Source organism: Thermobia domestica, chromosome 8 (genome assembly GCF_964235325.1).
Source record: "Thermobia domestica chromosome 8, izTheDome1.hap1.1, whole genome shotgun sequence".
Taxonomy (NCBI): domain Eukaryota; kingdom Metazoa; phylum Arthropoda; class Insecta; order Zygentoma; family Lepismatidae; genus Thermobia; species Thermobia domestica.
In genome coordinates, this window is record NC_137461.1 from 88526653 (window position 1) to 88540235 (window position 13583).

Genomic DNA, 13583 nt, shown 5'->3' on the forward strand with positions numbered 1-13583 from the left:
TAATAGGATGAAGATATAGCCTATATGGGCAGATCCTCTATTTTATAAGATCCTTGCAAAAATCCGTGCCGATTTTTTTATTTAGAATTTTCTTCATTGTTGAAATGGCTTGATAGTTGAAATGGATATCCAAACCTTCAACAATATAACTGTTTCAACAATAACGAAAATTTTAAATTAAAAAATCGGCACGGATTGTTGTATTTTATAGGTTATGAAGTTCCTTCTCTAAAAATTTGAAGTCTCTAGGCTGAAACTTGTAAGAGAAATCGTGAATTTTCGTGAAAGGTAAAAACTACATAAGATGGATACGAAGACTGTATGACATCTATCGGCAAAGCTTGCCCCTTTACACCAACCTTAAATCCAAGGTCTGCCTCCAATAGGAGCAAGACGCCCTGACCACACCTAGGGTTAGTAGGAGGATAGACATAAAAATGAGAATGAACGACCGATATTAGTGTTGAATTCATAGTTTTTGGGGTCTATTAGATAAAGAGTGACACTCCAGATGCCATAAAGGTTGAAGTTCAGTCTCCATTAGCATCCTGGGACAGGTGAAATTACGACATACAAATAAATGACCAATATTAGAATCGAGTCCGTAGTTTTCGGGGTCACTGAAATGAACATTGACACTCCTAATGCCGTTTAAGTCGAAGTTTATCCCCATCTGCAGAGGATAGGGTGGGGAGGTGAAAAATAAAGTGTCAAAAATAACTGAGATTTCTGTGGAATTCATAGTTTTCAGGGTCGGAAAAACGTCTGATCCGCTTGAAATGGCTTTTGGAAGATACATAATATACACTTCAAGGTGAGTTGTTATATCAATCTGATTGGATATATATATATATATATATATATATATATATATATATATATATATATATATTGTGTGTGTGTGTGGGGGGGGTAAGATGTTTTAATATGTATGCCAAAAGTGGAGTATCTTCTGGTTTTTTTTTTTTTTTTATCATTACACTTTCATTGAAGTAAATGTTCTAGAGTATAAACATTTCCCATAAACCTATTCTTCCTGTTCGAAGAACGAGCATTTCAGCTAGTAATATTTAAAAATGCGTGTATGTATGTATGTATGTATGTGTGTGTGTGCATGTATATTCCAGCATAACTCTGTAATGCCTGGAGGAATTGTAACCAAACTTGGTACACGTATAATCTACAGTCTGGAAAAGAGTACTATCTTGGTTGGTAAGACCTTCCTTGTTGGTAGGGAACAGGAAGGAGGGGAGACTATAAAATGATCAAAAATGAATCCATAGTGTCGAATCCATAGTTTTGGGGGCCCATGAGCTTATTGGTGACAGTTGTAATGCCCTTTAAGTCCAATTTCAGCCTCCTATCACACCTAGGGTGACATGTATAAATGATCGAAAATGGACGATATTAGTATCGAATCCGTAGTTTTCGGGGTTACTGAGATTAACAGTGACGCTTTCGATGCCATTTAAATCCAAATTGAGTCCCCCTTAGTATTCCTGAGGAGGAGACGGTGACATATAAAAATTATTGAAAATGACCGATATTAGTGTCAAATCCATAGTTTGTGGGGTCCCTAAGTTGATTGGTGATAGTTTCGATGCGCGATAATTTCAAGGTCAGCTCCTAGTTCGAGTGACCCCCTAGCACTCCAAGGGAGGGGAGCGGAAGACAAAATGTTCGAAAACGGTCGATATTAGTTGTCGAATCAATAATTTTCGTGGTTGCTACGTTAATTGATGACAGTCCTGATGCCGTTTAAGTCCGAGTTCAGTCCCCAGTTGATGCAAAAACCCCTGAGCACTCCTAGGAAGAGTGCGAGGGGCAGACGTAAAAATGATTTGTAAAAAATGACCGATATTGTATTGAATCCATGGTTTTCAGGGTCATTTACATAAAGATTGACATTCCAAATGCCATTGAGGTTCAAGTTCAACCTCCATTAGCACCCTGGAGGTTGAAATTGTACATGTAAAAATAATTGAAAATGACCGATATTAATCTCGAATCCATAGTTTTCGGTCTCGTCGAAATGAATAATGACGCTCCCAATGCCGTTCAAGTGCAAGATCATCCACATTTAGTGAAGGTAGGGTGGGTAGATGAAAAACAGAATGTCGAAAATGACTGGGACTTGTGTCGAATTCATAGTTTTCCGGATCTTGAAAACGTTTAACCCGTTTGAAATGACTTTTGAAGATAGTACCTGCTTCAAGCAGGGGCAGATCCAGGATGGGCGATTGCCCCCCCCCCCCCCCAGAAGAGGAAACTTTCTTATTTTATATATATAAATAAAACCCATCCCAAAGTTTAGAGCCCTTAAAAGTAGCAGTTTGACAACCCACCGGCCCCCCAGAAGTCGGTCCTGGATCCGCCTCCGGCTTCAAGTTGGGTCTTTATTTATATCTATTTGATTAAAGACGTATTCTGTGGGAGTAGGGTATTTTAATATTTATGTCAAAAATAGAGGATCTATTTTTTTATCGTTACACTTTCATTGAAATGTTTTAAGGCAAATGGCAGCGACCAGGACGTATATTTTATATTATATAAAGCATAAAGAAACAATGGTATCCACTAGGAAATAACAGCGCTATTCCATTCGGAAATTGCAGCATACTTTGGAACTTCTTAAACAAAATTATATTTTGAATCTAAAGCATAAGGCTAATTGCAGTTGAACGATGATGAAAGACTGAAATGCAACCAGAATCATTTTCCACCGGTAGGTTCCAAAGAGATATGTCATACTAATAAAATTGTTAATTTTGTCTGCATTTCCGGAATAGAAAACTAAAAAATGAATAGATCGAAAGTAAGGAAGATAAATAATAATAATAATAACAAAAAATGCTATGGCCTATGGAATCCGGAGGCTTATTGCCGCCTTCACTAAGGCTCTCGATTGGCTTCTGTCCTTAGCAAACTGAAACTAGTTTCTACTTTAACTATTTTGTGAGATCCATCTTAATATTGTCCTCCTAATCAAGGTCTTCTTAATTGATCTTTTTTCCGATTGGCTCTCAAGTTCAAATTTTGAAAGCTTTTCTATTTTTCTTCATTCTAGGTACGTGGTAGGAGGCCCACCTGAGCAGTCTAAACTTATGACCGTAAAGGTAAATAGTATAAATTATGCAGTTTCTTGTTATGAACTTTCAGCCATTCCTATCCGTATTGGGTCCGAATATTCGTCGTAAGATTTTATTTTCAAATACTTTCAGTCTGCTTTCTTCTCATAAATTAAGCGACCATGCTTTGCATTCATACAGTACAATAGGCATAACTATCGCTTTATATATATATATATATTCTTCGACAGTATTCGCTAAGACAAAAATTTTGGACTGAATAACAACACGAATTTCCTGCTTTCAGTCGACGTTTAATTTCTTCGTGGATATGGTTTGGTCTGATAATGTTGACTCTAGATATTTGAAAGTGTCCACTTTGTCGAACTCGAAAGTAGTATATTAGCCTATACGATATTTTAACGTATTCATAATTTGCGGTATTTTAGTCACGGCGAACTTCCATGTATTGAGTTTTCTCTGCATTTACTTCTATAGCCATATCCTCCTAGGCGTTTAATAAAACCCTTTTTTTCCCTATTGTCCTCATATCGTCCTCTATCAGATTTACATCATCCATAACCTGGTAAGTGCCATTTAGCTCTTTGATTTTCCTTACAAGTAAGGAAGATTATAAACATATATTGCATGAAAATAAATGAATTATGAAATATCGACTGTGTTTTCTTTACCTAACAGTTAGTCTGCTTGGAATCGATAATGGGGCTTTGGGAATCTTGCGCTTTTGTTATTATTTGAAGTGACGGAAATACGTGATTCATCCAGTAACAACATGAGTGTGTGACGAAATATTGTAGAATAACTTCGTAAACATCCCAGACATGTATGATGTTGTCACCCCAGCACTCACTGACCTGAAAATGAACCTACCACTACCCTTTGCAGCAAAATTTAGTTATTGGACACATGTTTATATTATATGAACATTAAATAAATAAACTCAGGATAATTAATGATAGCTGTTCGTCAAAGTATTTACTATGGTCTATGTATTGGTGACTCAGTGATTGTAGGCTAAAGTATATAATATGGATATCTGTATTCATATTGTATATTACGAGATTACTACCATAGCTAACGGAAGTGTTAAAAATCTAATGCCAACAAAATCCTCTTGGGTAATATACTGTACGTACCTGAGTAATATAAAGTTGACGTAACAATATCGATAATAAATAGGAGAAACACTATTCGTAAGTCCTCCTAATGACAACCAAATAAAAACTGGACGATTCCAGCTGTTGACTGTGTATGTTTGTAATCATTTGATAAACTTTTGACATAAAGTCATATGACCTTTGTTTAATTTGATTGATAGCTACGTTATCATCGTGCATAAACCATCCGTGGAAGAAATTGACATTGATTCATGCACTATATCGAAATATATTGATATATTATTAAATATTCTGCCTGTCGGTAGGTCCCGGAACTAATATATATATTTTTTAAATAAAATCTTAAGTTACGATCTGAAAATGTTTCTTCCATGTTTTTCTGACCTTTGAGGTCTCAGCTTTAACTCCCAATATTTTCTTCTATTTTTCAAACCATTGATTGTTCTTTTTATTCCAAACTTTCTTTCCACCTTTTCCTTTATGGCATTATAAAAAAGATAATTCCTTTTCAAGATTTGCCCAGTCTAATTGGCCTTCCTATGAATGTGTTAGTTGAAAGCGTCCTCTTTTTCTCCTGCCTGCTTTAAAACATTTTCGTTTGTTATTCTCTCCGTCTATTTTATCTTCTCAATCTTCTTCCAACACTACAATCGTCTTCCGGCACGTGGTGCGTCTGCGAGTGTTTCGTCACCGTACTTAAACTTGTTAAACCACCGTAGTCACGACACTATCACCAAAGGCCTGGGATATCTTCCGTCCCGCTGCAGCGTCGTTTGACCCCAGTTTGAATTCGTACAGTATACACGCCCTTATGACTCTGTGGAGGTCCCATGTTCACTCTGTCGTTACGCAAGTTCACGTAGTAAGTGAACTGCCACAACCAGATAGTACTATCTTGGATATAGCCACACCAACAACTGGTCTTCGCCTTATTTCCATTCGCATTTAACTCACGGTGTGAGGGTCAATGAAACACAGACCTCTACAAAAAACGACAGAACTTTCTTGATCACCTTTATACAAATAAAAATTATATTGTTCGTGGTCGCATCATGAGAAAACAGTTGAACCGTTTAAAATGAATTTTTGAATTAATATCTCCCTTGAGTTGGTCTTTCATCATGTCAGTTTGTATAAAGTGCGGATCCTAAGGGTCCAAAATTTAATCTAAAAATAGTGTGTCTCAGGAGGCGTTCAAGTTAGGAAGATAAAGTTCGGCATATGAACTCCTATTAAAAGAAGGATGATCTGTTTTCTTCTTCTAAAGAGAGTGTACAATTTGAATGAATATATTTGTAACTTCACTAAAGTACAATAACAATGCTAAAAACAATATTCATACTAGTGGACTGTAAGGCTTGATTCGTACACCACATGAATGCAACCAAATATAAATTCACTGTATTTAATGATTACACCTTCAGTTTGCACACAAAAATAATACACGAGAATAAACATATTCACAAGGTCTTTAGTTGTAAATGTTTGTAATACGATGGCTTATTGTTTGTGCTAAAATGTTTGATCTTCGACCATAATATATGGTCCACCAAATCTGCATGTTCTTGCTGCCACACTCACACCCACACCAAACAATAGAAAAGCGTTAAGCAACTTGAACACTGTTGCCAGCTAAAGGCACACACACTGTTAAACACACAAATAATCCCAAACATACTCCCCCCTGTTGGTCAGCTAAGGTCTGACCAAATAAAACAAAATGATACACAAAAAAACGAAACGAACACAAAACTTGAAGCAATGTTACAACTGTACTTATTTTTTATTACTCAAATCTCAATTCTAATCCTTGTTATATGGTAATGCAACTAGTTTCTTGATGGAACGTTTATATGTTCCAGTTGTAGTACGAACCGTCACTACACGAACTAAGAAATCCTTTCCTGGGAACACTTTTTCAATGATGCCCAATTTCCACTGCAATGCAGGAACGTTGTCTTCAATCAGCAAAACTACATCTCCGACCTTGAGATTGTGTTGCGGTGAAGTTGTCTTAGATCGTTGTTGAAGACAATGTAAATAATCTCGGGACCATCTCTTCCAAATGTGTTGTTTTAGTTGTATCTTCTGCCAACGAGATAAGCGGTTGTGTGGTAGATCGGTGAGGTTAGGCTCTGGTAAAGCTGTAAGTGTTTCTCCAATTAAGAAATGTCCAGGGGTGAGAACACTGATGTCGTTAGGCTCACTTGATAGCACTGTAAGTGGTCGAGAGTTGAGACAGGCCTCAATCTGTGTGAGTAATGTTACAAACTCTTCATATGTTAACACTGCACCCTTTGTAATACGAACTAGATGGTATTTCATTGATTTTATACCGGCTTCCCATAGTCCTCCAAAATGCGGCGAATTTGGTGGTATGAAGTGCCACTGAATTCCTTCGTTCGATGTAAAATCATGAACTTGAGAACTAAAAGGATCTGATGAAAACAGCTGATACAATTCTTTCAATTCATTGTTGGCTCCAACGAAATTTGTGCCATTGTCGCTGTATATGTTGAGACATCTTCCTCGTCTGGCTATGAATCTGCGTAAAGCTGCTATGAATGACTGCGCACTAAGATCTGTTACCAATTCCAGATGTATTGCCTTGGTGGATAAACAAACAAATAACGCAACATATGCCTTACGTACAGATCTATTTCTAACTGCTCCTGATTTTATGTAAAACGCTCCAGCGTAGTCCACGCCTACGTTTAGGAATGGTCTGGCTTGCTGCACACGAGCTGCTGGCAACTGTCCCATAAGTTGTTTTGAACCACTGGCCTTTAACTTGAAACACGTGAAGCAATGATGGATCACTTGTTTTACCACCTGTTTGCACCTGATGATCCAATATTTCTGGCGTAGTGATGATATTAATAATTGGGGTCCAGCATGAAGTAATCTTAAGTGTTCAGCTTCAACTATAAGTTTTGTCAAGTGTTGATTTGAAGGCAGAACTATTTGATGTTTGGCGTCAAACGGAAGCTGACTATTCTCCAATCTTCCTCCAACTCGGATCATGCCTTCACTATCTAAAAATGGATGTAAATTGTTCAATTTACTTCTTGACGGAACAATGTTTCCATTACGAAGATGCTGCAATTCGCTGTGAAACCCAATTTCTTGTGTCCATTTGATGCAAACACGGAGCGCTGTGTGGAGTTCTTGTACTGAAAGACCTTCTGTTAGTTTGTTTTGCTTGTGTCTAATGTTATGAACAAAACGTCTACAATACGCTATTGTCCTAACTAACCTTGACAATTTTGAGAATCTTGTTATGGTTTCATTGCACCAATTGTCTAAAGTGACTGTCAATGTTATGGTTCCCTTACTCTCTGGAACTTGATCTGGTTGCAATGAATCCTTACTTGTCACTGACCAATTAGATTCTAAACTAGAAAGCCATTGTGGACCGTGCCACCATAATGAATTGTCCTTTATGGAAACTGCATCTATTCCTCTTGAAATCAAATCTCCAGGGTTGTCTGAAGAAGTTACATGTTTCCAACAGCTAACGTCAGTTAAGTCTTGAATTTGAGCTACTCTGTTGGCCACGAAAGGTTTCCATTTATTACACGGAGAAGCTAGCCATGCCAACACGATTTGGGAGTCGGTCCATAAATGGACGCTACTTATGTTCAATTTTAAATTCGGTAAAATCTTGTGAACTAATTTTGCCAAAACAACTGCTGCACATAACTCCAGACGTGGGAGAGTGATTTTCTTGACTGGGGCCACACGTGATTTAGCACATAATAACTTAACTGATATTTCTCCTTGTTGATTGATCGATCGCATATAAATACAAGCTCCATATGCTCTTTGAGAAGCATCTGAAAAACCATGGATCTGAATCTCCGATATGTCTCCTTGAACGAGTACATATCTATCAAATTTAATCTGATTGATTAATGGAAGTTGCTTGTACAATTGAGTCCATCTCTTTGCTAATTCCATTGGTATACTGTCGTCCCATTGAACCTTTTGCCGCCACAATTCTTGCAAAAATATTTTGTATGAAATGACAACTGGTGAAATTATTCCTAATGGATCGAATATAGTGGCAATGATGGAAGCAATCTGGCGTTTAGTAATGCACTCTTGAACCTTCATTGTTGACGTCTTGCTTTCAACGAGAAATACATCCTTGTCTGGATGCCATGACAATCCTAATGCCTTGACGCCTTGGCCTTCGTGGAACTGGATAGGACGTTGCACTTCTCGAAGCTCTGGCGAGATGGATTCTAATAACCTTGGATCATTCGAACTCCATTTCCTAAGTGTAAAACCTCCCTTTCCCAGTAACTCTATCAATTGCTTCTGGACCTCTAGAGCTTGCTGTATGTTGCTCATGCCACTACAAACATCGTCAATATAGAAATCTCGACGTAATATTTCTGCTGCTACAGGGTAATTATGCTCTTCTTCGTCTGCTAATTGCTGTAGGCATCTTGTGGCCACAAATGAAGCACATACCGTACCATACGTCAGTGTTTTCAACTCAAAAACTTGAATCGGTTCATTTCTAGATCTTCTCCATAATATACGTTGTAATGGCGTGTCTTCTGGATGAACATTGACCATGCGATACATCTTAGCGATATCTGCAGTGAATACTATCGAATGAGTTCTAAAGCGCAAAATGATAGAAAACAAATCTTGCTGTATTGTAGGACCAACTAAGAGAATGTCGTTGAGGCTTTTTCCGCTGTCAGATTTTGCTGAAGCATCAAACACCACACGGAGCTTCGTTGTAGAGCTTGTAGGCTTAAAAACTGCATGATGTGGCAAATAGTATGCAACGCTGACGTCCTCCTTTTTACGCTCATCTATCCTTACCATGTGACCAAGATCTTCATATTCTTGCATGAATTCTGTATATTTAGCTTCAAAATCCGGGTGTTGATCGAATCTTCTTTCCAATTGCTTTAATCTAACCAATGCCTGCTGATAAGAATCGCCTAAAACTGTACGGTCTTCAAGCAAAGGCAATCGTACAATGAAACGCCCTGTATGATCTCTTGTTGTATTCTGAACGAAATGTCGCTCACATGCAAGCTCTTCGCTTGATCTAGGTGTAACAGTAATTTCTTCTAGTTCCCAGAATTTTTGAAGTTGTTGCTGTACATCTATGTTTGTCTTCACAAAACATGTTGTTAATGGAATATGGGGGTCACGTTCTTGAGGAATGCGTCCTGCCACGATCCATCCCAATTCTGTCTCCTGAAGCACTGGAAAATCACCTGGCCGTGTTTTGTGTCCTGACTTCATAATTATGTAGAATACTTCCGCACCTAACAGAATATCTATGTCTCCAGGCGTATTAAAAGTAGGATCTGCTAGAACAGTGTCCTTGGGAATGTTCCAATCGTCATAATTAATTCTTTCCTCCGGTAGCTTACTTGTAATGTAAGGGAGAACTGAACAACTTATATTCAATGAAAATGTGTTAACACATGAATGGACACAAATATCTACAGAGTACTTTGTATTAGAAATTGCTTGATTTATACCTTGAATTGGAGTATACTGTCTATACCGTTTGATGTTCAATTGTTGCACCAAATTCTCTGTTACGAAATTGGTCTGACTAGCACTGTCTAGAAGCGCGCGACAAGGAATCAAATTTCCCTTATTATCCCTTACTTTTACTATTGCAGTAGATAACAACACTCTTGCGTTAGGCCCAGCCTTTAATGCACAATATGACACTTGCCCTAAATTTTCACTAGAATCTGAGTTGTTACTACGCTCTTGCACCGCGGCACTGCTTACACATGGAAACCGCACTGATTTGTCCTTTGATACGTCTACATGCAATAATGTATTGTGCTTTTTGGAACACTTTTTACAACCTCTCGATTTACAATTCTTCAAAAAATGATTACTTTTCAAACAATTCATGCATAATTTATTTTTACGAATGCACTCCAATTTTTGGCTGTGTGCCGCATTAACAAAGGACGAACAAGAATATAAGGGATGCTGGTTATTACAAAATTCGCATGCATTTGAAAATGTTGATAAATAAGTCTTTGATGACTGAATACCTTTTACTTGCTTGTTTTGTACGCTACTACCCTGCTTCACACCATCAATACTAGTTCTCATGTTCTCAAGCACCTGACAACGTTTCTCGAGAAACGAAAAGAATTCTGATAAAGCAGGAAAATTAGAATTCGTATTTTGAAGCTCCCATGACTTTCTAGTAGTTGCGTCTAATTTTGATACAAAGTGTTGGGTCAAAATTACGTCTGTGAGGTTTACGTTTGGCTCAAGTGCTTGTAGCGCATTTATATTGCTAGTAGCTGTATTTATAAAAGCGCGAAGTTCACTTACATTTTCTTTATACACTGGCTTGATTTGTAGTACTTCGTGAATGTAAGAAGAAGCAATTAGCTTTTTATTTGAATACCTGTCAACGAGTAATTGCCATGCTACTGAATAATTTGTTTCGGTAATAGGTAAATTTTCAATTAGGTTTAACGCTTCGCCATTAAGAGAAGTTCGGAGGTACTGAAACTTCTGTACTGTGGAAATGTCTTTATTCTCGTGAATAAGAGATATAAAAGTGTCCTTATATGATAACCAATGTTTACAGTTCCCGTCAAATGCAGGCAACTGTATGACCGGTAATTTAACTTGTGCGCTACTGCTAGTGTTATTATTAACAGCTGATTCTTTATTTCCATGCTTTAAAACAAGTGCTTGCATTTGAGCCTCTAAAGAAAAATACACATTTTCAATTTCTGCACGAGCGTTTACTGCTTCCGCTTCGGGTTCGATTTGATCAATTTCAATAGTATCTTGCACCTCCTGCAACTTTGACCAGACGTTATTTAGATGTTTTAAGCGTGCACGTATTTCTTCTATATTGCCTTCATTTGGATCAAAGGCCTGAACAAAAGTGTTTATTCTAGTTAACTGGCCTCTGTATGCAGATCTTTGCCTTAAAAGACGCTGATGTGATTCACTCATGATTAAATGCTACGCAGAAATATGAAGAATAAAAAACTACTGACCTGATGATGATGTTTTTTGTTTTCTTTTACCTATGAAATATACTCCAGAAGCGTGGTCCTGGTATAACAGCTGTCCGCCTACACAGAAAACGTGCTGATTGTCCAACGTACGTGATAGCACCACATATAGGCCGACACAAACACATTTCTCTTCATAACAGGGCCCACTCACGGTCCACGGTTTGCGCAAACATCATGTTTGTGCAAACATCGTGTTTGCGCAAACACTCGGCCACACACGATACAACTGTTTGCACAAACTTCAGTTCAATTTTGAGTTTAATCGCGTAAGCATGTCCACTGAAGCAGCTTGTTTAACGTTAATGTATAGTAGGCTATATAAATAACACCTACTCTCAGTGGCGGAACTTCAAAATCAGCCCTCCCCCCCCCCCACACACACAGATACAGAAAAATCTTGCCAGGACTTATTAGGACCTATAAAATAATTTAAGCATTTCATGTTTCTTTCCAGCACAGACATTCAAAGTCAGGCAATGAATGACACCATGTAAACACGAGTAACTACATGTAATAATCAGAATATTACCGCTACTTTGAATTAGGATTATTTACTAATTGTTTAAAACTGAATATAATATATGTGAATGGAGTTTTCATGATTGTTACACTGTTATAATTCAACGAGGATATGTATGTGTACACGGCTGATTGACAGTGACAGTTCTGGAAAAATATTATGTTGCTTATTTTCCTAATGATCTTTTGATTACGAGTTACATACGCATATACTGTTGTGAAATCTAATTTGATTTCAAATAAATTTTGTAATATATTAAATTTACTTCAGACTTGTAGCCAAACGGACTGTAACTGTTCCGAAAGTAGTTCTAAAGTTACTCAGAAAAATAAATATATCTTTTTCCCCAACTTTGATCACATCAGGAATGACAAAATCAGGTGTTATACCCGCTCAAAACCAATAATCTTAGGGTAAAATAGTAAGTATAGTTTTCAACGGAAGTAACAAAAATTATTTTTCTTGATTGCGATTTCATGTCTGACTAAAATAAAACACATATAATCAGGGCCTCCTTACGTCTTGGGCCTCCCTGCCGTTGCAGAGGCAGTAGCTCCGCCACTGCCTACCCTACAGTTTTTTTTTTTTTTTTTTCGTAAGATTGCTCTAATTTAGACTTTAGTCTGGCAATGTCAGCTTATGACCTTTGTCTGACCAAGTTTTTCACCCTGGCAGATGTTATTGGGTACTAGAGTATTTAGACGAAATTTGTCGCTTGGTGTTGGTGAGCTCATTGCTTGATGAAATGACAAAGCGACTGTTTGTAACAAGCTGCTTGCAAAATGGGTCTGCAGTCATTCAGTCAAGGATTTTTTTTTTTTTTTTTTTAATCTTATCAACTAGAACACAAAATCTTTTGTACGAATGCAACAAAACTCCGCGTGCTGCTATGCTCAGTGAGGTATGATCGGTGGCGTTGGGCGCTGAAAAATGCCTGTTACGTGATGTCATGCAGATTATCAATCATGTCATTGCTGGAACTCCCGCGCTTCGGTGTTGATCCCACCCCCCACCCCCCCTTCGGCCCCACCGACGGCCGCGAAGGCGCGAACTCCAGAAACTATTGAAGTTAGCAGCACAGCGACTGTTGTTACCAACATGCACGTTTAAAATGGTGCGGTGTGAAGAATGAAGTCTTTTTTTTTTTTTTTTTTTGGTTGAGAACAAGGTCACAAATGAAAATATCTATCATAACATATGCACAAATTTACCACTACTTATATTAAATGAAAGTGTTTCTTCCACATCAATTATTTCATCCAAGGTCGAAATACCGGATAATTGCATTTCCTGGTCTCTCAGAAAGTCCATATGGGAAAAATACCACAACGAGGGTACATACACGTCATCTGTTCCACTTCCAGATCTTGTACTTGCATTTATCTTCTTTAGTTCTCTTCGGTATACAGAACGAAGTGAATTGATTTTATTCCTCACTGACTCTCTGTCCGCCGTTTGATCTATTTCCTTCATTTTATTCACTAACTTCTCATATGCCGCATTTTTCAAATTCCTGTTTTTATAATCTTCACTCTTTACCTTCCTCAGTTCAGGTAAATTTCTATAAAGGTCAATAAATTCTCGCCAGAATTCTTGATTCCTATTCAATGACGCCATAGCGCAAGAAATAATCGTCTGTACACTAGGCTTTCTACTCGGAAATAAAGCTCGTGTTTGCACAAACATGCCCATACACGGTCCACGTGTTTGCGCAAACATCATGTTCGTGTAAACAATTTTCGAACGAGTTCGATGTGGAAAATGTTTGCACAAACGTTTGCACAAACAGTTCATACATCGCCACACACGG

General features: G+C 37.7%; 2 protein-coding genes across 3 annotated transcripts in view; both read right to left on the bottom strand.

The window, feature by feature from the left end:
• Window positions 1–4350, bottom strand: part of LOC145693040 (glucose dehydrogenase [FAD, quinone]-like) — a 37915-nt gene extending 33565 nt beyond the window's left edge. For both annotated transcript variants that reach the window (XM_081768712.1, XM_081768711.1), the window contains exon 1: window positions 4226–4350. The gene's annotated coding sequence lies outside the window, so the exon portion shown is untranslated. The remainder of the gene's footprint in view (window positions 1–4225) is intronic.
• A 1660-nt stretch (window positions 4351–6010) lies between these two features.
• LOC145692203 (uncharacterized) lies at window positions 6011–13246 on the bottom strand. The gene is made up of 2 exons (XM_081767502.1): window positions 12985–13246; window positions 6011–10020 (listed from the first exon to the last, which is right to left on the bottom strand). Exons 1-2 carry the CDS (start codon window positions 13244–13246, stop codon window positions 6011–6013), a joined length of 4272 nt encoding a protein of 1423 aa, XP_081623628.1.
• Between the last annotated feature and the right edge of the window lie 337 nt (window positions 13247–13583).

Coding starts and splice junctions, on each gene's coding strand:
- LOC145692203 (XM_081767502.1), bottom strand. CDS start 13,246: ATGAAGGAAATAGATCAAACGGCGGACAGAGAGTCAGTGAGGAATAAA. Junction 10,021..12,984: donor TTCATTTAATATAAGTAGTG/GTAAATTTGTGC, acceptor TATTGCATGTAG/ACGTATCAAAGGACAAATCA.